The sequence below is a fragment of the Rhineura floridana genome, chromosome 1 (assembly GCF_030035675.1).
Source record: "Rhineura floridana isolate rRhiFlo1 chromosome 1, rRhiFlo1.hap2, whole genome shotgun sequence".
Taxonomy (NCBI): Eukaryota; Metazoa; Chordata; class Lepidosauria; order Squamata; family Rhineuridae; genus Rhineura; species Rhineura floridana.
The window spans coordinates 295,927,515-295,952,638 of record NC_084480.1 but is presented as its reverse complement, the minus strand read 5'-3'; the positions used below and the strand labels follow the sequence as shown (position 1 = coordinate 295,952,638).

The following is a 25,124-nucleotide window of genomic DNA, read 5'->3' as shown; positions in this document are numbered from 1 at the left end:
CAGAAATCTTGTTTTCTCCCCAGCCTTTGCTTACAAACTGCCCTGACAACAGTAAGCTTCAACCTCGCTGGATATTTTATAGCCTATAAAGATCCAACTATGGGTTGATCTTCTGATACCAGTAACTGTTTCTCTCTCTACTGGGTATTTTGCTGCCACCATAAATAACAGTATTTGGCCTTATTTACCTTATCCCAACCTATTATGGTAGCTTTGTCACCAGCCACAGTAATAACTGTGTGATAAGTAGCCAAGAATCAGGTGTTCATTAAAAAAAAAGTTAATAGATGTTACATTTACTCCGTATTGTGGTTCTGAAAATGCGGTTACAAGATGATGTTCACCAGTTTCATTTGTTACCTTTGTCAAAATCTCCTCAGAGAATAAGAACACAATCCAACCTATCTTACCCACCTAACTACATCCCTCAACATCCAACCCTCTCTCCCTCAAGGTTTCTGCCCGATCTGACAACTCTATCACACATGGATAAACACACCTTCCCCCATTTACTCAGCCAATAAGCACACAGTACTCCTCAACATTCTAACTCATTCGCACCTGAATCCACTGAAATTCTAAAGTGTTCTGAGAATGACACAGAAAAATGGAAACCTCTTTCTCAGGGGAAGAAAATGTTGGAGGAATTGGAGGTTAGATTTCAGTACTAATTATTTAAGGAGGCAACAAGATATGTTCCTGCATGCTGCATATTAAGCAAACATCTGCTTTGATCCTAAGAGGAGTGTAGCCCTAATCATGTAAAAAGGGAATGTAAGGCCATGAAAGCTGCTTCTGATTTTCTTATGAGTCACATTTGTCAGTTCCATTTTTTACCTGTTTGCCAATTGTTTCAAATGCCTGCTTCTAATGAAAGGCAATTTCTCAAGAAATCTTGTGTGGTAGTAACAGTGTAAGGGATTATTGATCCTTTGGCAAATGCTTAAAGAATGGTTGGAGCAACTGCAGTAACTTTCATACCAGTTTCCATGGGTTGAGAGGCAGCTAAGTTAAATAAAATATAATTTGAAGGAAGAATCGTGTGTAGAAGTCTTGATTACAAAGCAGAAAGGCCCTAATATTAGTGAGGCCAACATCTTTTCACTGTTACTTTACAGGATCTTTGCGTTAGCTCACTTGTTTGAGAAATAGGAATTTGTCTTTCGTTACGAAGAATAATAATTCTTGCACAATTTCTGCAGGTGTTTATGTACATGCAAGATACCTCAATACACTTTTTGTCCCTGAACTGGTATAGCATATTTTACACTATTGTTTGAATAGAGGTTTTGGGGTTTCTTCCAGATAACCTATTCATTGAAAATTCAGTCTGATATGTTTAGATGATTTTGAGGTTATATGACATTCATCAACAAAATGTTATCCAACACTTTCTAGTATATTTTTCTGTTGCTTGAAAATGTATGATTTTGATGGGAGGCAGGTTTGTTGTGCAAGAGCTCCAAATCAACTTTAATTGTACAACCTAAATTTTGAATCCCACCCCAAAATGGTGACAGTTTAGAAGCTGGGAATTGTTGAGTCTGAACAGGACCTTGCAGGTGGGGGTCAGCATGGTCACCAGCCAATTCCCACAGTTACCGCACTCTCCGAGGAACAGGGAGCGCCACCCCCGGCTGATGCAGAAGACGTGTTGGGGGAAGCTCCAGAGACAGTGCCAGCTCCTCCCTTGCCAAGCAGTTCCCAGGAGGATTCCAGTGTGGCACAGCCCCCTGATTTTGAGCCTGTTGTTCAGGAGCAGGTGTCTTCCAATGAGCCATTGGAAGCATGCCTTCTGTCCCCGTGTGCCCGCTGCCACAAGAAACGGACAGGGCAAAGACAGGAATTACGTAGGAGTCAGAGATTACGTGCAAAAACATTCCCTTCATAAGCTTGCCGCTTACAGTGTGAAGTCGTTGAGTCAACTTCCTTCACACGTTGCAGAGCATGTCTAGAGTGTAGTTAGGAATTCTAGTGAGCTAGTGCAGGGTTTTCTATGAAGCGCACTGCCTTTGATGTATCCATTACTCTAATAAAATGAGATTTGCTCGCACCTATGCTCCAGCCTCGTCCTTCCGGCTCTGAACTGGACAGTTTGACTCAACCAACATCCCTACTTGAATCTGTTCCCATGGCAGATGACATGGACCAGAATGGAGCAAGAGGGGGAGTACCCATTACCATGGAAACTTTGTATGCCGAGATCTAGAACCTCCGAGTCACTACGCAAGCCCTACAAACCGAGAACCAGAACCTCAGAGCCGCAACGCAAGCCTTGCAAGTGGATAACCAGAATCTCCGAGCCTTGATTGCCCAAGTCCAGGCTGTGCCCCCTGGGGCAGCAGCCCCTGTGAAGTCTCCAGTGGGGCTCCCCGTGCGTTCATCATCAGTTTATTGGAAGGGGAAGCGGCAAAATGGGCCACCCCGTATTTGATTCACAACGACCAGATATTGCGCCAGTTTGACGCATTTAAGAATGCGATGGGAGACATGTTCCAAGACCCCCAGAGGAAGGAGACGGTCGCCCGCCAACTAGGGACCCTGAGACAGGGAAAGGGGTCCATGGGATTGTACATCAATGCTTTTCGTGTTTTGTCTCAGGAGACAGAGTACAATGATCCAGCTTTGATGTACTTTTACAGAAATGGACTGAGTCCAGAAGTGTTGGATGAACTGGCGTGCTCCACCCCCCCTGACTCACTGAGGGGTTTGATGCAACTGAGTCTGCAGATAGACAGCCGCCTAGAAGGAAGGAAGTTGGAGCAGAGAATGGAACCTTCCTGGAGCCAGGTTGCTACTCCACTGCCCCGTGTGCAACCAGTGCCCAATCCTGGCATCCCTACTGTCTCGGGAGAGGAGCCCATGCAGATTGGGGGGGCTAGACCACGTTTGACAGAAGAGGAGGGGGAAAGGTGCCGGAGAGAAGGACTGTGTCTCTACTGCGGGAAGCCGGGCCACCACGCCCGAAATTGTGCAGCCAAAACCGGAAGACCCCAGCCGCCGGAAAACTTCACATCCCAGCTCTCGTAGAGGCTAGAGAGTTGGGGGGTGCCACAGACACTGAGCCTCCGCCATGACCCCTTCCATCCCAAGGGGGTCTCCTGTTGCCCATTCACATCACCCTACCCTCAGGCAAGAGCTTCTCGGCCAAGGCTATGATTGACAGTGGAGCATCTTCTTGTTTCATAGACCGAGAGTTGGCGCTACACCACGCTATTCCCACATGAGAACTGAGTCAGCCATTGGCAGTGGAAACTATCGATGGCCGGCCTCTGAAGTCTGGGGGGGGTGACCCGGGTGACTGAGGCCGTGGAAGTGATGGTCCCTGGACATAGGGAAGACCTGTCATTCTATATGGCGTCCTTGCCGTGCTTCCCGGTGGTGTTGGGCATGCCTTGGTTGGTTAGGCACAACCCCACAATCTTTTGGGATGAAGCTGTGGTGGTTTTTACCTCCAAGTACTGCCATCAACATTGCCAGTCTGAAGAGGAACCAGAGGTGTTGGCAGGGGCGCCTTCCCCAAGAGAGATAACTTTGCCCACCAAGTATGGGAGCTTTCGGGATGTCTTCAACAAAAAGGAAGCGGAGCAACTCCCTCCTCACCGGCCCTATGATTGTGCCATTGACTTGGTGCCTGGGGCACGCATCCCTGCCGGGCGGATCTACTCTCTATTTGAACCAGAGTTGGCAGCGTTAAGAGAGTTTCTGGATGCCAATTTGAAGAAAGGCTTCATTCGCCCTTCGCAATCCCCAGCTGGAGCACCCCTGCTGTTTGTGAAGAAAAAAGGGGGGGAGCTCCGTCCCTGTAAAGATTATCGAACCCTAAACCAGCTCACAATCCCCAACAGTTACCCGCTGCCGCTCATCAGGGAAATGTTGGAGCGGTTGTGCTCTGCCAAAATTTTCACAAAACTGGATTTAAGAGGAGCTTACAACTTGGTGCGGATTAAGGAGGGGCATGAGTGGAAGACTGCGTTTAAGACCCGTTACAGTCAGTTCGAGTATTTAGTAATGCCATATGGGCTGTCGGGAGCTCCTGGAGTCTTCCAAAATTTCATGAATGACATCTTCCGGGACTTTGTGGACCACTTCATGATAGTGTATCTGGATGATATTCTGATTTATTCAAATACTCCCGAAGAACATGACGCACACGTGCGTGCAGTGCTGCAGAAGTTACGGGAACACTGCCTTTATGCGAAGCTGGAAAAGTGTGGGTTTGACCTAACCACGTTGGACTTTCTGGGGTATCGGGTCTCTCCGGCAGGAGTAGAGATGGACCCAGAAAAGGTTCATTGTGTACTCATGTGGCAAGCCCCCAAGACCAAGAAGGACTTGCAACGCTTCTTGGGGTTTGCCAATTACTACCATCGGTTCATAGCCAATTACTCCCATAAGACTGCTCCACTCACAGATTGCCTGAAGGGCTCAGGACTGTTCCAATGGACAGAAGCCGCGCAAGAGGCGTTTGAGAGCCTGAAGCGAAGGTTTGCTACTGAACCCATCCTACAGCATGCCGATCCCTTTTGTGGTAGAGTCGGATGCATCAGACGTAGCGATCGGAGCGGTTCTTTTGCAACCTGCCCAGAAAGGGGGAGGACTGAAACCTTGTGCCTACTTTTCCAGAAAGTTAACCGACTCTGAACAAAACTACACTGTGTGGGAAAAGGAGCTATTAGCCATTAGATATGCCTTTGAAGCCTGGAGACACCATCTGGAAGGGGCGCAGCATGAAACTGAGGTGCGCACGGACCATCATAATCTAGAGAGTCTCCATACCACCCGAAAACTCAATCAGAGGCAAGTGCGCTGGGCTCAGTTCTTCGCACGGTTCCATTTCAAAATTCATTATATCTCCCAAGCGCAAAATAAATGGGCGGATGCCCTCTCAAGGAAACCTGAATTTTGGGGGGATCGCACCCCAAGACCATTAGAGTACATTATTTCTCCTGAGAGGGGAGTGGTAGGGGCCTGCCAAGACTCTTGGGGAGATGAAGTGCGTGAGGCACAACAACAGGACCCTTTCGTGCAGGAGCAGCGGGTCGAAGAGGACGTGCCACCCAAGGCAGATCAGAAGGACTTCATATGGAAGGATGGCATACTGCACCATCAGGAAGCTATTTATGTGCCCCCCGGAGAACTGCGAGCGAGAGTACTTCATCAGTGCCATGACGCCCCCACGGCAGGCCACTTTGGGGTCTTTAAGACTATTCAAGCTGTTACCCGGGAGTTTTGGTGGCCCAAGGTAAAGAAGGATGTAGAGCATTATGTTCGCTCTTGCCCCACTTGCATGAGGGCTAAACATGCCACTGGGAAGCCACCAGGGCTATTGGAACCCCTTCCTACTCCTGCAGGACCTTGGCAAATGATTACTATGGACTTTATAACAGACCTTCCCCCTTCACAAGGGAAAACCACAGTCTTGGTGGTAGTCGATGCCTTCTCGAAAATGGCTCACTTCATACCGTGCGCAGGGCTCCCAAGCGCTCAAGACACGGCCAAGTTGTACATGCAAAATGTGTATCGGCTGCACGGACTGCCAGACAGCCTGGTTTCTGATCGGGGCACACAATTCACCACGCGTTTTTGGCAAGCGTTGTGGAAGTTGCTACAAAGCGAGCTAAGACTGTCGTCTGCACATCATCCCCAAACGGATGGACAGTCCGAGCGGGTGAACGCACTTTTGGAACAATATTTACGTTGTTTTGTGGGGTATCAGCAGGACAACTGGATGTCCTACCTGCATTTAGCAGAATTTGCTTATAATAATGCTGTGTATTTGCACACGCAACAGGCTCCTTTCTTCGCCAATTTTGGCTACCACCCCCGAGCCTTCCCTGCCCCAAAGGACAGTCTCTCAGTCCCAGCCGCTGAGGATTTCTTGCAGGAACTTCACGCTATGCAACAGCTACTCCAAGAGCAACTGGAACGGGCTAAGGCGGATTACAAACGCGCGGCTGACCAGCATCAGTGAGAGGGAGACCTAATTCAAGCGGGAGACAAGGTCTGGCTCTCTACATGTTTTTTATCTATGCCTGGCCGATGTCATAAGCTGCAGGATCGGCGTGTAGGGTCCTTTGAGGTGGAGGCACAGATTAACCCCGTGGCTTACAGACTAAAGTTGCCGTCAGCTTTCAAGATACACCCAGTCTTTCACAGGGCATTGTTGACCAAGGACTCTCCCCTTGACCCTCACCGGCCGCAAGTGGAGCCCGCACCACCCTTGTGGGTAGAGGGGGAGGAGGAATATGAAGTAGAACAGATTTTGGACTCGAGAAAACGCCGAGGGCGTATTCAGTACCTGATTCATTGGAAGGGTTACAATCCAACTGAACGTTCTTGGGAAACAGAGGAGAATGTGAAGACTCCGACTTTGGTGAGAGAATTTCATGAGGCTTATCCAGCGAAACCTAGACCTCGGGGGTGGGAAGGGTTAATGCATGGAGGGGGGGATGATGTTGAGCCTCAGCTAAACCAGAATGGACAGGGAAGGGGGAGGCATGAGTTTCAGGCACCTCCGCTGCCAGAGGAAGCGGAGTTGGGAATTGTTGAGTCTGAACAGGACCTTGCAGGTGGGGGTCAGCATGCACACCAGCCAATTCCCACGGTTACTGCACTCTCCGAGGAACAGGGAGCACCGCCCCCGGCTGATGCAGAAGACGTGTTGGGGGAAGCTCCAGAGACAGTGCCAGCTCCTCCCTTGCCAAGCAGTTCCCAGGAGGATTCCAGTGTGGCACAGCCCCCTGATCTTGAGCCTGTTGTTCAGGAGCAGGTTGTGAGGCGTCCTTCCCTGGCTCTCCCTGTCAGGTTCCTACCCGCTCGTGGTTACTGCCTGTCACTAGGCACCACCAGGGACTCCACCAGTCCGGACCGCTCTCTCTTATGGTTTCTCTCCCCGCTCTAGCACAGATCTCAACAGATCCCCCTGCTAGGCAACCACCAGTAACGTCCCAATACTAGTATTCCCAGAGACTCTGAATACTGGTATTGGTATTCTCTTCACCGCTGCCACCATTTGTTACAGTTCCCCTTCAGCCTTGGTCATTACCTTACCCTCCCTTCTGGTTTGTGAAACCCCAGCCAAGGATCAGGCCTTTGGTAAACCAAATTAAGTATTTATTACAGATAACAAAGCTAACAAGATTAACAAGATTTCTTCTTAAGGCACATAAGCATATGGTTTTACTCAATACTAATCCGAACTCCACCTCCCTCCTGGCAAACAACTCTCTAAACCCCACCAAGCAACCCACTCAGTTCTCTTCTCCCCCCCAGATTCCACTCTCACTCTTCCTTTTATACATTCAGCCATTTTAAACACTCAGCCAATCATCTCGCATTCTACTGCCCATTCACTCCCCCTCTTTCACTCCACTTACCATGTATCTTCTAAACAACCAACACTTACCATATATACATTAATATAGGAACATCACACAGGTGTCTTCCGATGAGCCATTGGAAGCATGCACTCTGTCCCCGCGTGCCTGCCGCCGCGAGAAACGGACAGGGCAAAGACAGGAATTACGTAGGAGTCAGAGATTACGTGTGAAAACATTCCCTTCATAAGCTTGTCGTTTACAGTGTGAAGTCGTTGAGTCAACTTCCTTCACACATTGCAGAGCATGTCTAGAGTGTAGTTAGGGATTCTAGTGAGCTAGTGCAGGTTTTCTATGAAGTGCACTGCCTTTGATGTATCCATTACTCTAATAAAACGAGATTTGCTCGCACCTACGCTCCTGCCTCGTCCTTCCGGCTCTGAACTGGACAAGCATAGACTTTCTCTCTCCCTGTAACACAGGCTAACAAACCCATCTATTTCCCCACCTCCACCACAACACACACACACATGAAAATCTTGGGCTTGAAAAACTCAGGGTTTCAAGCTGAGGACATGAACAGGCTGAGAGAGAATGGGTCAGTGTAGATGTTGTGCTGGTTTCTTGGAAACAGTGTTTTGCATATTGGGAGCAGGGGGGACATTATTTCCTCCTGCCTCGTCTCCTTTCCAGATCTGTATTCCACCTATCTCCCCTTCTTGGTGTTAACCATTGTTTTATGATACTTACATACCAATGCAAACCATGGTTAATGAAAACACAGATCTTTTGTAGCATGCAGATTTAGACCAGTGTTACCTTGAAGTGGTTTTTGTTAACCTTGGTAAGGAGTTCCTGGTTGTGTTCACCATGGTTTCCACTGTTGCATATATATGTACCAAGAAATCCTAGTTAATGCTCAGGAGAAAAGCGGAAGGGGCATGCTAGGAAAATAAGTGGTAGGGATGGAAGGAGAAGGAAAGATTATGCATCTCCTACCATGTTTTATACCAAGGCAGTGTTATATTTGCAGTGACCCAAAGAGAGTTTGAAAAGAGAGAGATGGGGGGGGGATCAGGTTATGTTTAAAGTGAAAACAGACCCTATACACAAATTATTCCTGGAATCCCAAGTAATATTTCTAGCAGAAGCTATATTATTTTGTGAGTGCAGAAGTGTGATATACTGAAGAGATCTTCAGTGACTTTCTCAGTATGCATAATTTAGATGGTTGATAATATTTTATACCAAATGGAGAATAGATCAAAGGAATTGTTTATATAGGGGGAAAATATCATGCTGTGTGAAGATAAAGATGTGGTATAATTTATTAATAATTCCTATCATAACAAAAATGAAAAATAATAATATATTAACATGAAGGCAATAAATCGCTATTAAGAAGCATAAAGTGGGCAAATCAGAACAATAAACTACTTGTAACATTCTTAGTGTTGGATATATTTTCAATGACGTCCTATAATTTCCAAGTCTTCTGCACATTAATTTCCTTTTTAACAACTTCTCCTGAACTTAACCTTTTGCCCTCCTTTATGCCTTCCCCCCTCCTTTATATGGCTTGGTATGGTACCATATTTCAAAGCAACATATTGAATTTAAAATCTTTTCCAAGGTGCCATTGAAATGTTTTCGGTAACTCAAGGTATTTGAGAACAGTCCTGGATTTCTCAAATAGAATGTAATATTTATATACATTTTTCTTCTTACCACGATAACCTCACAGTGAATATCCCATGTGAACATAGACCACTTGAAGTGCATAGGTTCTTGCATTTCTTCAGTGGCAAGTTTCATTGCAAGTCAAACGCTGCATTGAAAGCTGCTCTCTGGAATAGCCAACTTCAGTGAGCCATCATAGAATGTCCTCATATGCTGTCTGTGGCATGCAATTAAATAACTTTTCCCATTCCCTTCACAACAGCAGAGTGCCTGTTTCTGATATGATCAGAATGATCAGAAACATCATAAGTAAAGAGTTTTAAAAGACTGCATCAAATGTCATTTCAGAAAACATAGACCCTTACAGTGCCAAGTATTGCATATTACAGTTGTGGTGACATGACAGTACATCTTTCTGGACTTGTCATTGAAAGGAACCCACATTGCTTTGCAGTAACAAAAAAAATTACAGCAGTGGAGCTAGAGTGGAGCAGTGGAACTCTGTTGAAGGAATAATTTTTCAGCAACTGGCCTTCATCAACTCCTCCTCCTCCTCATGAATTTAGCTAAATAATTTAGGGATCAGTTAGATGTTAGGTATTTCTAGAAAACCAGCTTCTCAGTTACTTTATCTTTAAAATAGTTGTCTAGTTCTCATGGCTGCAGGAAGCATCCAGCAAATATTATAATATTTAATATTTTACAATTGTCACCACTGTAGAGGCATCTCAACAAAAATAGTTGTATCAGCAGTTGTATTTTGTGTGTGTGTGTGTGGTTTGGTTTGGGTGATGGTAGTCACTAGTATGGAATATGAGCACTTCTGTTTTTGCTGCCCATGATAACCATTTTGTGCTGAGACACACAACATTTTTGTGAAGGTATGAGTACCACCACATCATTTTTTTAACCAAAAAAGCACTGTATGTCAGTAGATTGGATCCAGACAAATGTGTGTGCATGTGTGTAAGCTGACCTTCCAACCTTTCCTGCCCCTGGCAGCCCTCTGAACTTCATCAAAAGACTTTTCTGTTGAATGGGATGGTTAGGAGGAAGGGGGATTCCTAAGAATTGGGTAGAGGGGTTCATGGCTCAGGGGACTTACAGGGGAAATCTGCTTCTGCCCACTTTCTTTCATGGACATTTTTCTGGATCTAAACTAATGTGACTCATTTGTTATAAATGGATTATGGATTATGACTTGAAACATCTAGATATGGTTTACTTATTTAATGCTGATTTCAAACATCTGTATGTAACATGCATCTCAACTGTGTTGTCTTTGCTATAGTATGGGATCAGTTATAGAAGTGGTGGACCAAATTGCTGACTTTTTAAATTATTTGCAAGTTATTGTGCTTTTAAAATGGGTTCAGATTGTGAGGTTTGATTTTTTAATGCTGTTTTTTGTTTGTATTTCGCCTTTGCAGTGATTATGTTTAAGCAGAAAATGTGGTCACTGACAATGAATACACAGTTAAAAATCCCTTCTTTCCTGTGAAGTCTCTTCACTTTGAAGGTGATTGCCAAGAGAATTAAAAGGGTTTCTGTCAAGTTCTCAATTTTCACATTTTTGGTGGGAATTAGATGATGAACATTATGCTTAAGATGGTAAAATTCTGTACAATATCTAAAGAGAGCAGAGGTGAAACTGACACTATGGCTGAATTCAGATGGCAGTTTATACTGTTTTCCTGACATAGAATCATAGAGTTGGAAGGGGGCTTGTAGGCCATCGAGTCCAACCCCCTGCTCACAGCAGGAAATCCACAGCTAGAGCATCTCCCGCAGATAGCTGTCCAGCCTCTGCTTGAAGACATCCAGCGAAGGGGATCCCACCACCTCCCTAGGCAGTCGGTTCCATTGCCGAACTGCCCTTACTGTCAAGAAGTTCCTTCTAATGTCCAATCTGAATCTACACTCCTGCAACTTAAAATCGTTAGACCTAGTCCTACCCTCTGGGGCAGCAGAGAACAAATCTGTACCCTCCTCTATGTGACAGCCCTTCAGGTACTTAAAGAGTGCAATCATGTCACCCCTCAGCCTTCTCTTCACCAGACTGAACATGCCAAGTTCCTTCAACCTTTCCTCATAAGACTTGTTCTCCATACCGGCTATCATCCTCGTTGCCCTCTTCTGAACCCGCTCTAACTTGTCTATATCTTTCTTAAAATGAGGCGCCCAGAACTGAACGCAGTATTCCAGATGAGGCCTGACTAATGCAGAATATAGTGGGACTATTACTTCCCTCGACCTGGAAACTATAGCTCTGTTTATGCAGCCCAAAACATTTCCATACCTGATAATTTCCACATTTTATTTGAGCTGTCACACAACATAAAAGTCACTTCTGGAAATCTAGTGGAATATAGTGGAAGTTTAGCGCTCATTTCCTTGTTAATTGCTTCCAGGAAAAACAACAACAGTTTGCAGCCCCATTAACTCAGAAAATTGTAAGAGTACAGAGACAAAATTTGGGGTGGTATACCACCATACAGTTCTTTCCAGCTTTTTTCATGGGGGCAACAGAAGTGCACATGTGCAGAAAAGGTGGAGGAGTAGTGACATGTCCCATGATGTTCATTATTGTGTCACAAAACACTGGTGTGAATGAAATTTAGTGCAACATGGTGGTGTAGTGGTCAAAAAGCCACAGTTGCATAATGCAACAGGTACTGCAGTGTGAAAGGAACATTAGAAATCGGGACAGAAGAACTACTATTAAAATCAGTAAACCTAACACAATAAACACCATGTCTGATTGCAGCCCATATCTGTGGCAAGTATGGGGAAACTCTTTCAATGCAGTCTATGTGGGGCTTTCCTTGTGCTTGACCTAGGAACGTCAGTTAGTGCAGAATGCTGCAGCCAGATTGCTGACAGGAATGATACCCTTTCAGCATATAATACCTCTGCTTAGAGATCTGCTCCGGTTGCCAATTTGTTCCTGGGTCAAGTTCAAGGTTCAACTACTGGTATATAAAGCCCTTAACAACTTGAGACTAGTTTACTTGCGGGGCCACCGTACACCATATGTGCCCACTGGAGTTCTTTGTTCTGCATAATTGACCCTGTTACAGGTGCTGCATAATGCTCATTCTGCACTTGTAAGGACTCATTCTTTTAGTGTGGCAGCACCAACTTGTTGGAACTTCCTTCCTATTAACTTCAGGAAGGTGCCTTCACTGTATTCCTTTAGACACCTGCTTGAACTTTTTTATTTAGGCAAGCCTATCCAGACACATAAATCTTGAAGTGTTTTAATTGTTTTAGTATGTTGCTGTTGTAATTAGTTTTTTAAAGTTTTAATTACTTGTTTTTAACTGTTTTATTAATCATTTTAGTATTTTTATGAAAAAACACTTAGAGGATTTTTTTATAATCAAGCATTTTATAAATGTTGTTAAATAAAAAATAAATTGTTGTGGGAAAATATTGACCCCCTTGTAAGTTTCACTAATGCAATGCTTTACTTCAGTATTCAGGAACTGTACATATCTACATGATAGTTAATAATAACAGAGGATTGGTCTCGTTCCTCCAGTAAATAATCTGAAGCATTTGTTAGTGCACTGGCCAATTTTGCATTTATGGTAAACACTGAGTGAATGCAGGTCAATCACACTAAAGTAATTTTTACTGAAGCTGATTACATCTGCAGCATCACATTCAAAGAAACACTCCAAAAATGATTTGTACTGAAACTGATTACATCTACAGCATCTCATTCATAGAAATTAAATTATCACCATTTCCATTTATGGAATTATAGTCATGAAAGCATTTTACTGTCTTATAAATATGGTAACTATGCTTTCGGATGACATAGGCCCACTCTTCTGATTGCTTACATAAATGTCTACTGCTGCTTGGTATAGCTGAAATTGTTCCTTATGAATAGAACAGAATATGGGCTGTTTCTACAGTAGCCATTTCCTGGTATTGACACCATTTCTGTTCACTTGGTTATTATGGAGAATCCAGACAATGTCACTTTCAGGTCACTGCAGTCCATTGTTTTCTCATGTATCCCCTGGTTTTGGGGGTTGATTTTTCTGGCTTCAAACAGAAATGCTATACCATAGAACAACAACAACAACAATAATAGAATGTATATCTTGCCCTTCCTTCCAAAGGAGCCCAGGGTAGCAAACATAAACAAAATAATTTAGCAACAAAAAGAAAACATACTAACAGTTAAAAACATTCCAAAACAATTACAATTAAAAACATTCTAAAACACAGTTAAAACATTCTAAAACACAGTTAAAACATTCTAAAACACAGTTAAAACATTCTAAAATATATTTTAAAACATTCTATCATCAGTGATCTTCAGGCTGCCAAGAACAGTCCTCTTCAAATGCCTGGGTAAACAGGAATGTTTTCAAATTCCTCCTGAAAGTTAATAGTGATGGAGACAGATGTACCTCATTAGGGAGTTCATTCCACAAATGGTGAGCAACCACTGAACAGGTCCTATATCATGGGTCAGTCCCAACTGGGCAGTACTCAGTGGTGGGACAACCATAAAGGCCTTGCCTGCCAATGGCTGGGTCTCAGATGGTTAATACTGGGGAAGGTGCTCTTTTAGTTTCTTGAGTGCCAAGCCATTTAGGGCTTTAAATGCTAGTACTAACACCTTGACTTTAATTTGGATTCCTGCATTGAGCAGGGAGTTGAACTCAATTGCCTTACAGCCCCCTTCCAACTCTACAATTCTATCATTCTATGACTTGGGCCTAGTAGCTCACTGGCAGCCAATGTAACACTCTCAGGACTGGTGACATACAGGCCCATCAGGCTGATGCTCTTACCAGCCTAGCAGCTGAATTTTGCCCCAGCTTCAGTGTCCAAACTGTCTTCAAAGGCAGTCCCACATATAGCACATTACAGTAGTCCAGTTGTATATATCCTTTTCCTATTACATTTACAGTACTCTACTATTTGCAGCCCTACAGAGAAAAGTCCCACAACTATCATGATTTCAGAGCTCCAGTAGAACACAACAATGACATTTAAAATACTTTTTTTATGTTATTGCACTTGTGCTGCAAGTCACAAGGAAATGGTGGTGGTGGTGAGCTGATTACACACACACACACACAAACGTGCATGCACACACACATGCACGCACACACACACACACACACACGTATGGGGCAGGGATAGTAAATCTTTGCCTAAATAAAAGACAATATATTAAAATACCCTGTAACTACAGGTATATTGCTAGTTGTTCCATGCCTACCAGTTGTGATCAACAATGTTTTTTTTATTAGAATTGAAATAGATATTATGCACCTCCCCCAATCTCCAAGCGGTGAGATTTCGGGGGTTCCTGTGCCCATCCAGGGTTTGGTTTCCTTTGGGAAGAAGGTCAGTGGAGACTGCGGTGTCTTTATGAAATATGGTTTATTTATTTACACACATTCCAACCTGAGCTCAAGGATGGAGTGGTTCAAGGCATCAGCAGTCTAATAACCAGCTTTTCCATCTGGGTTGCAGGAGGCACCCCAAATGCCACGGGGCAGAGAGCCAGTCTCTCTCTGCCCTGCCTTCCAGTTCCCAGCAATTCTCTAGACACACTAAAAACACAAAACTCTTTTGGTCTCCAGGAGGGGGGGGAAGGAGGCTCTCCTGAAGAGTTTCAATGACAAAACGATCTCCCCAGCCCATTCACCGTTGCTAGGCAACTGACCGGCCCATTATCTTACCTGGCCAATCTATTTGGTTAACAAAAGACTCAGTTGACCAGCAAAGAGTTCCTCATTCCAAGGCACAGGATTCCAAATCAGAGGCTGGAAAGGGGACCCACAGGAATCATCCATCCCCACCCCAATGCACATAACAATATGCTACTTCTGAATGGTAATTTAACAATTAAAAGCCTCAGGGATATTGGTAGTATCCTTGGTAAACAAGATTAAATATATATAGTATAACTGCTTGGAGGAAATCTGTCTTAGATATGAGACATTTGTTTGTTGTTGCTTAAAAAATCTGGAGTAGACTCTTTGCCTATTGTTTTTCCTCTGACCATCCTAGTCACAAAATTTGGTGTAGTTATTTTGAAAAATGTAAAGAAAACAGAGGGCATCTCCATTTTGGAATAAATTTATTTAAATATTAGCAATTCTAGCTTGATGAATGTTCCTGGTAGCTTCAGGAAGTTCCTATCCAATCCTGAAATGGCAACAGAATTGGCATGTTTTGTGTTGTGATCCTAGTTTCTGTTATGAATTCTTATTCTATGTTCTGACCACTAATTGCAAAAATTCCCTGTTTTGACATACTGTACCCCATTTTGAAGGAAAGATGGATGTACAAATGGCCCATTTTTGGATTTCCCTAATTACCCTTTTCTGGGTATTGAGGAAGTACCCTAACCCAGCAAGTGAGGTCCAAATATGTGTGTCTGTGTTTGTAAACTACATAATTTTTAATTCCACTAGTGTTACCTTAAAATTATGTACACATCATTACATCATTACAACATTACAAATTGTAAACCTACTGCAAAAATAATCCACTATTTATGTTATGTTATTTTTTTGATTATGAATAAATTTAGCCACAATCAGAGACTGTGTTATTGAGTATTAGGAAGTGCCTAATCTTCACAGTTTGTTATGATTGTATTTTAGATTCATAATAGTCAATTCCATGCCACTTTGCCAGTCTGATGGCCCAGCTGCCTTGCAGTAGGAGGGCTGCTTCATACATGGATGTTCATCATTTGATGATTACAACATAAAGTCATGACTTGCAGGTGTGAAAGAGCCATTACAGATGTATCACAACATCAGGCATAATGATTTTCAGTGGAAGAAGTTAACATTTTCAGATGTATGCTGTCAATTAATGTATATGAATATGTGAACCAACCCTGAGCCATGTCTCTCTGATGAGGGCTGGCTCTATGTTTGAGAGGGGGCTCAGAAAAGTGCCATCTGCTCTTCCCCTAGCACCTTCAACATTAGTACTGCCCTCAATATAATGGACAGCAACAGTATTGTTATCTGCAGTTGGTGGCTGTGAGGTGCCTGCCACAATATCCCAATGAAACATCACTTTGGGGATATTGTGAAAAATTTTAAAAGGCTGCTGCTGTGCATTCACCTACAATATGAGGTAGAATCTGAGTTGGCAATGAATGGGTCAGAGGGCCCAATCTAGCTCAGATATCAGCATCCTTGTATGGTCAGTGTTGTTGTTGTTGTTGTTATGTGCCTTCAAGTTGATTACGACTTGTGGTGACTCTTATGAATCAGTGACCTCCAAGAGCATCTGTTATAAACTACCCTGTTCAGATCTTGTAAGGTCAGGTCTGTGACTTCCTCTATGGAATCAATCATCTCTTGTTTGATCTTCCTCTTTTTATACTCTCTTCTGTTTTTCCGAGCATTATTGGCTTTTCTAGTGAATCATGTCTTCTCATGCGTCCAAAGTATGATAACCTCAGTTTCATTATTTTAGCTTCTAATGATAGTTCTGGTTTAATTTGTTCTAACACCCAATTATTTGTCTTTTTTGCAGTCCATGGTATCTGCAAATCTCTCCTCCAGCACCACGTTTCTAATGAGTTGATTTTTCTCTTGTCCAATTTTTCACTGTCCAACTTTCACATCCATACATAGAGATTGGGAATACCATGGGTGAATAATCCTGACTTTAGTGTTCAGTGATACAGTAGGGCCCCACTCATACAGTGGGTTACGTTCCGGACCCTCGCTGTAAAGCGAAAACCCCTGTAAAGCGGAACGCATTGACTAACATTGACCAAAATGGTGCCTGATGGCCAAAAAATGCCATAAAAGTGGAACAAGCACTGTAGGAGCGGGGCCTTTCTGCAATTGACAACCACTGTAGTAGCGGAACGCTGTAAAGCGAAGCGCTGTAAAGTGGGGGCCTACTGTACATCTTTGCATTTGAGGGCCTTTTCTAGTTCTCTCATAGCTGCCCTCCCCAGTCCTAGCCTTCTTCTGATTTCTTGACTATTTTCTCCATTTGGGTTAATGACTGTGCCGAGGTATTGATAATCCTTGCCAAGTTCAATGTCCTTGTATGCTCAATAGCTATCTGAATATGGCTTAGGCTGAGGCTGGGCAGTTCTGTCTCTGATAGTTAATTGGAGCCCTCTCAGCTCTTACCTCTTTTACACTCTTTTCTTAGGACTTTCTGTGGTTACCACAAGTGAGTGTTTGAAGCTGCAATCCTATACACACCAATCTGGGAGTACGTTCCACTGAACAAGTATAACACTGGCATTTCAAAGAGGCTTCTACCTCAAGATAGGCAGATAAATCAGAGCCAGTATTTAGAGAGCTAACATGCTGTAGTGACTAGATATATTAATGTTTGTTGGAAGCCAGTTTGTTGTGCTTTGCCTTCCAACCAAATATAATTGCACAACCTGAATTTGCCGATATGTGATTGAATCCCAGCTGAAAACAGCGACAGGCTGGAAGTTCCCTGAGATGTTAAGTAAACAATTTAGTTACTTCCCATTTCTCTCAGTTTGCACATTTGTGTTTTTTTTTTCAACCAATTTCAGCATAGTTTGGAAAAAGTTATGTGGAAATTTGGTTCAAACTTGAAGTTTTTATTTCGGCTGTTTCTTGTATTACTCTGGAGGCTGCTTCTGAGGTTCTTCTGATTTTTATAGTAAGCTTGCTGATTGGCATGCAAGGTTGTTCCATAAACAAGTTTTCCTGTTGTGCATGTGGTGTTCACCCCGTTGCCCTTTGGATTGGGGGTAATGGTTTTTAACAAGAATGAAAATTGATACAAATAAAAATATTGGATAACAGTATTTGCATGTAGCACAGTGATGAGTAACCTATGGACCTCCAGATGTTGTTGGACTAATGCAACTTCCATTATCCTTGACCATTGGCTGTGCTGGCTGGGGCTGATGGGAGTTAGAATCCAACAACATCTAGAGGGCCACAGGTTTCCCATCACTGGTGTACAATATTCTACCTTTTAGCAGGAAAGAGGACTAAGGCTGCAGTCTTCTGCATGTTTACATGGAAATAAGTCCCACTGAACCCAGGTCTGGTGTGGATGTGGGCCCCTGATTAGGCAAGCCCAGCAGCTGTGAGTCTGGCTTTTAGAACAGTGACAGCGGGTTCTTACTGAGTATGCCTACACTATCATTCAGTTCAATTCAAATTTTCTTAAATTAATTAAAAATCAGCCAGGCATTTTCTTAAACTTTTAAAATGCAGAAGATAAAGGTTAGAGTATGGGGCAAGGTCAGTAATAGGATTACAGGTCCTCTGTGAATATGGCTGATTTTTAATTAATTTCAACAGATTATGAGAACTCGTGACAGAAAAAAGTCCAAAAGCCGTCTTGTTTTTCTCTCTCTCTCTTTTTAGACTTTGAACTCTTGATTCACTCTGACTGTTTTGTGTATCACCATGAAAATTGAGAGGGTTGTTAAGCAAGCGTTTCTGAGTTCAGGACTATAAGTTTTGTAGGGTTTTATCTTGAAATGAGGTTATGAGAAGCATCAGAATCTCATGGTTTTTTTTTTTCACATTGTGGAATTAGAAAAATCCATGCTGGCTGTAGTATACAGCCACTCTTGTGGCTGTATAATAATAAAAATCTAATCAGAAATCCTCACCCACAAATGAATATATTCAATATACCACCAGCTAGAACATTTTTAAAAATAAAACTAGCATAAGTAATCAACCACCATAAACACAATAATTTTCATTGTGGGAGCAGCTTTCTGGGAAATTCTAATGGAAGTGTAACCTATCTAACAATAGGACAGTATTATATCATAAATATATTCCAATCTCCTTACATGGGAGTAATCAGTCATCCTGAACCCAAACCAAATGAATAATATTAATATCAGCAACTTAAGCAGGTCACATTTTACTTCTCTGTATCTCTTCTCCCTTCTCCCCAAGCAAGAGAAGATTCCCTGTAATGAATACTAGATATATACACATTTACAAAAAGTCAACTGAGAATGGATCCTGCGGTTGAGCTCTCCTGTGTATGTTCTTCAGATGACTAAACATCAAGTAATGACTTGAATCTTTGAAACAGCTGTCACTAAATAAGAGCTTCTAAATAATCTCACATCACTTCAAACATAATGCTTTCCAATGGAGACGATTCCATGTCCCACTGCAAGTCATTGGAAACTGAGGGATATTTAGGCATACGTACATCAACCATAAATTAAGTCTAAATGTGTAATTTTAGGAGTTAATCACTTCATGCTGTTTTCTGCTTGGACAGAAAGAGCCTTAAAATGTTTAACAACTAAATTCTATTTTGAAAGCTCTGATTTATAGCAGACATATTACAATTGTTAATATATGCAAGGTTTTTAGGAGAAACTCTGATTAACCACAACATTCCATAGGAGCCTAAACAATAAAAGCAATAAATCCAACAATATTTTCAGCTTTTATAAGACAAAAAGGTAATATATTCCTTTGATTTTATAGGAACAAGATACACACACATAAACAAACACATGCACATTTATTTATTTAACTAATGGGTAACATTAGTTTTCTCTTTCTTTAATAATGGGATTTCTCTTTGTTGAATAATTTTATTTATGTTTTGTTTTTGTTGATTTCCCCATATGGACACTCGCTTAGTTTTTAATTAATCTGAGTAATTCATTATTTGTGTTTGTTTAAAGTGATCTTTATTTACAGAAGTTTGGTTGTTAGAGAATACTTCAATGGCTACTGAGACTGATTAAATATCTCAAATTCGCTGCTGTGTACAGTACAGAGTAATAGGGATTATGCCTGTTACTCAATAAACTTTACTATGAAAATGTACTGTTCTTGTGAATACTGATTGAAAATAATTTATTTGGGATGGTATGTAAAGTACTGAGATGAGAGAAAGCTATGGTTTTGTATATTACAATCCCTGGTGTAAACCCCTTCTACGTTGGCATTTGGGAGTTTCTGGTTGTCTTCTTGTTCTGGATTGTTGCATTCAGTACAGGTCCTTATCATATTTGGGGTCAGGCATATTAAGATCCTTGAGTAGTTACACAATTTGCAACCTCAGATGTGCATCTCAATGTACAAATCACAACAATGTTTTGCAGGGACTTGAAACAATGTTGTTTCCACCCTTAGTGTCATTTTGGGACTTTGCCTGTGTTCTGTTCTAACACAGGTGATTTTGGGAGCTCTTGAAGACCAACTAATGAGGAAAAGATTCTGTGGTGGTAACATGAATATCAGGAATGGGGAGGCTGTGATTGTCCAGATGATTGGTTGATTGATTGATTGATTGATTACATTTATATCCCACCTTTCCTCCAAGGAGTTCAAGGTGACACAGACATGGTTCTTCTTCCCCTGATTTTATCTTCACAACAACCCTGTGCGGTAGGTTAGGCTGAGAGACGGTGACTGGCCTAAGGTCACCCAGTGAGCTTCCTGGCCAAGTGGAGATTTGAACCCTGGTCTCTCAGGTCCTAGTCCAACACTTCAACCACTACACTATATTGGTTCATAGTTGTTGTTGGACTCTGATTCCCATCAGCTCCAGCCAGAATGGCCAGAGATTAAGGGTGATAGGATCTGTAGTCCAACAAAATCCAGAGGTCCAAAGGTTCCCATCCCTGATGTAGATTATATTTTCTTTATTCCTTAGGATTTTTGTTATTGTGTAATATAGATATGCTTACAGGAATAGGCTGCATTCTTTTCTATAAAGGTAACATTAATTGTCAAGTACAAAAGTCCTATTTGTGCAACATATACATGGTGTGAATAATATTGTGCCCACAATTTTCATCCCACCCCTTCCATGCAGTCATTGGAAGCTGTAAACAGAGCCTGTATGAATATAGTCTGACACATGAATAGGACTAAACTCTTACTGCACATATGGAATGTGTAGATGGACAGAATTAGGCTAGGAAAACCTTTAAAATAGGCAGTTTGATCTTATTCTCTGCTGTGCTGGTTGCAAAGGCCAAACAAGGTTGTTGTTTTTAACTGTACAATCATATTTGCTGCATTTTTTTAAAAAAAATTGCTAGTGAAATTTTGTAATTGTATTAGGTAGATGAGAATACAACCTAAATATTTGTTTCTTATCCATATTCAGGGGACAGTATGGCATTATAAAAGCATAAAAACTAATCACTAATAATTTTGTTATCTGCCAGTCAGTGATGTGATAATTGGATGTCCAGGACATAATATGAAGCTCTAGGCTTTGAGATTCACTATAAAAATAGATTTGATAAAAAAAAATGCCCAGCTGGAGGAGGAAAAAAGCCTTCATGGCCATGAAAAAGGAAGCTACTTGAGACAGATCAAATACAAGCAGAAATTAATACTAATGGGGCATCAAACTAAGACCATTTTGAGTTGGGGGATAACATCATTTTTGAAGGATCCAGCAGCAATGAATTGATTGGTATATATATTTGGCAGGGGGGAGTAACTCTAATAATGATATATATTCTATTTAGTCAAAGTATAAGCCGAAGGAACAGGAAATTAATTTGAGAACCTTGATGTCAGATGCATTTATTTAATCTGTCTTCAATTTTTCAATTTAGATCCATGTGTCAATGTCATTGTGTCACAGCCACTTCTTCAAGATTTTTTTTTTTAGAGATTATGTGCATTATATCAAAATTCTTACAGGAATTCATTAGCTGGTTACAGACAATTGCTTCTAAGATGACTTTGATACCCTCGAATAACTTGAACAGTTGGCAAACTTTTTCATTTTCACTTTAACACCTGGCCAGTTTTACATTTTCCAACAAGGAGGTAATTCAAGATTATGTTTTGCAGTTTCCAAAATAATTTTTGGGGTGCTGCCAAAATTCTGTTTTCCAGAATTTACTGTTGTGAAATACTTGGTTCTTGTAACAGAGCACCACTGATGCATTAGTTGTCTTTATACGTGTTTGGGTTTCTGGGCTTTTGCTGAAGTGCAAAGAATTACACAACTAGTTCTTCATGACCACATTGACTTTGGATTGGGTTTCTTATTCATCAGCTATCCATGTCACTTAGCAAGCCATTTCTTTTTTTAATCTGAGGAAATTTGTCCCTGAAATGTTTATGGTCAAAGCAATTATCTTTTCTTATATAATACTTAGAGCACAATCTTATGGTCCTTGGGAGGCATCAAAGGGATGATAGGGTTTAGTGGATCTCCTAGACCATCCTTGGAGAGTGTTCTGACAGTGGTATTGGCCAAAAGGGTGAGTCTTGTGGAAGAACTGGGGGGAAGCCCACTGCATCCTAAGTCCTCACATTCCCCAAACCCTGGTGCTGAAATTGATTTTACCACTAATTGGGACAAATGCATATCAGTGTGTTTTTATGCTAGATGTGTTTATATGCTTAGATGTGTTGTTATGCTTATATTGTTTGTGTTTATTTTAATGTAAGCTGCTTTGGGCCACTTTTGTGAGGAAAGCAATTAAAACATATGATTAATCATAATAAAATAATAAATAATGGGAGGGAAAATCTGGGGAAAAAAAGAAGGGATAAATCCTCAGAGACCACATTGAAAACCACATTGTTTTATTAAACAAAATATTTTAAATGCCAATTTTCTAGGCAAAACTTGTCCAAAGCTGCTTGAGACAATAAAACAATATTACTAAAACCAAGAATAAAACAGCATAACAAGAATAAAGCAAACCTAGAACTACTTTCCATGTTGCTGGCTTGAGACCAGCAAGGCTTTGGATCTGGCTGTTCCTGTCTGGGATTCTCTCTCCCTTGCCCCATTTGGGTTAGTCTCTCATGATTCTAAAGTAAAGGTGAGTTCCAGGTTCTTTTATAGGAGTAATGGTCTCTGAACAAAAACAGTAATATGAAAGCTATCCTAGTATTTTAAAGGTGATATTCACATATCTCCAGGGCTTCCTCTAGCTAGTATGTCTAGCATGGACAACTTATATGTGAACCCAAGGCTGCAATCTGTACCTCATAACATGGAAGTAAGCCCTATTGAATTCAGTTGGGATTCCTTCTGAGGAGAGAGACAGTGAATCACACTGTTAATTGTTTCATTTACTGTGATTAATTGCAGATTATAATTGTTGCTCTCATGTTATATCTGAATTGTATTATTTTAGAGAGAGTAAATGTTTTAATCTTTTCCCCTTCTTTGATATCTTTGGAGTATCTTTCTGTATCATTTCTTTATGTGTGTTTGTGTGCATGAGTTTGTGTACACAGCAATAGTTAAAAACCAAAATGTGATAGGTTTGACCACTGGTGCATAATAAAATTCTTGACTCTGACACTTTCATTTAACTCAGGTTATTAAAAAGGTAAAACTTCTACATTTAAATTGGAACACTGGCCTTAGGGTTGTATTGTACTCACAGAAACTTCATGGTGAAAGGGGTAAATTATTGCCCTATACTTCCATTACTATGTTTTTTCTTGGACAAAGGACTTGTTTATATAAATAAAATATGAGACGCTGAAAAACATTCTTCCTGAATAACGAGGCCCTCTATGGAATGCTGGGAAAAACAGAAGGGAGTAAAAAAAGAGGAAGGCCAAACAAGAGATGGATTGATTCCATAAAGGAAGCCACAGACCTGAACTTACAAGATCCGAACAGGGTGGTTCATGATAGATGCTATTGGAGGTCGCTGATTCAGAGGGTCGCCATAAGTTGTAATTGACTTGAAGGCACATAAGAACAACAACGATGGAATCTATGCTGATAAAGTTATATAAATGTTGATGCTCTAAGTGCCTTTTTATTTTTCCTGCCAGGTTATTCAGATTAATTTTGAAGAATTTGATCTGGAGATTGGCTATGACACACTAACAATTGGTGATGGAGGAGAAGTGGGTGATCCCAGAACTGTTCTTCAAGTGTAAGTCTCCTGAATGTACAACCTGTTGACTTAATATTGTGTTTATCTTCTTTACACAAGATATGCACTTTTTGAAATATATCAAATTATTTTCTGTAAAGCAGGTGTTGGGTATTCTACTTATCTGTCAGCCATTTCACCTGGATTTTAAAATTAGGTGCACAAGATTGTGTAGCAAGAAGAAATGCAGCAAGGGTGGAATGGACTGGAATGGGCCTGTGGCAATGCTAGACTTGGTGCTAACTAAAATCTGGGCAACAATTTTAGTTTTTTGCCACCACCTATGCCAGATCAATTTTTTTTTAAAAAAAATATTTTCTGTAGGATTGTTACGTAGTGTCATAGGAGCTAACATTTTAAAAATAAGTTGTGTCATTTAAATAAAAATCCATCCTGCAACTTTATCCCCTTTGCTGATCCCACCCCACCCCAGTCTCTGGCATGCCATTGCTGCTTCATATTTCAAAAGGAAAGTCATTGGGTGTGTGTGGTGGGGGCTTGATAAAGGTATGTACATGGTGTGAAAAAAGTGGATGGAAAGATTTTTTTTCTCCCTCTCTCAACAAATGAGAACCTGGGGTCATCCAATGAAGCAGGATATTGGAAGATTCAGGACAGACAAGATGAAGTACTCCAATGGATTTTCTTCTTCTGTATTTAAACCTTAAATGTTAACGCTTGGGGCTTGGATGCCGAAAGTGAAGTGGAATATGAGAAGATAAGCTACAATGCAGACCCCCTTTTCTTTAGGGATTCTGATTTGCTAAAAATAAACTATTGATCACCGCATGCCAAGTGTTGCTATGTTTAGCTCTTGGGGATGGACTGAGGAGTTGGAAAGAAAGAAAGATTTATGCTGTGGCTTTTTGAAGAAATCTTACAAGCCTGGTGATATGCATGGTTTGTTATTTGTTCTTATGGTTGGTCATAGGTTATATTTTAATAATTTGAAATTGCATATCTTTAAAATATGGATGTGATGCACAAAAGTGTCCTACAAAGCCTCCTTCCTTCCCCTACAATAATGCCTTGCAGTGCTGTGAAACTTATATTTGTTTTTTTAATCTCTTGTGCTGCTGAAGCTCATCTCTGTTCTTTTCCCCTTGAAAATGGGAACAAATGTCTGGCTGTGTCTGCTTCCTCAACCTTTCCACATACACCCATTATGTGTGAACTGGATATTGTGGGAATGTTTTTAAAATTTCATAAGGGATGAAAATGCAAGTGGGGCACATACC

General features: G+C 41.5%; 1 protein-coding gene across 3 annotated transcripts in view; it reads left to right on the top strand.

Moving 5' to 3' along the window:
- The window catches only part of CSMD3 (CUB and Sushi multiple domains 3), a 1,044,618-nt gene that overhangs the window by 565,655 nt on the left and 453,839 nt on the right, over positions 1 to 25,124 (top strand). For all 3 annotated transcript variants that reach the window (XM_061605340.1, XM_061605331.1, XM_061605321.1), the window contains one exon: positions 23,783 to 23,886. In XM_061605340.1, the coding sequence (XP_061461324.1) occupies positions 23,783 to 23,886 (104 nt within the window). The remainder of the gene's footprint in view (positions 1 to 23,782; positions 23,887 to 25,124) is intronic.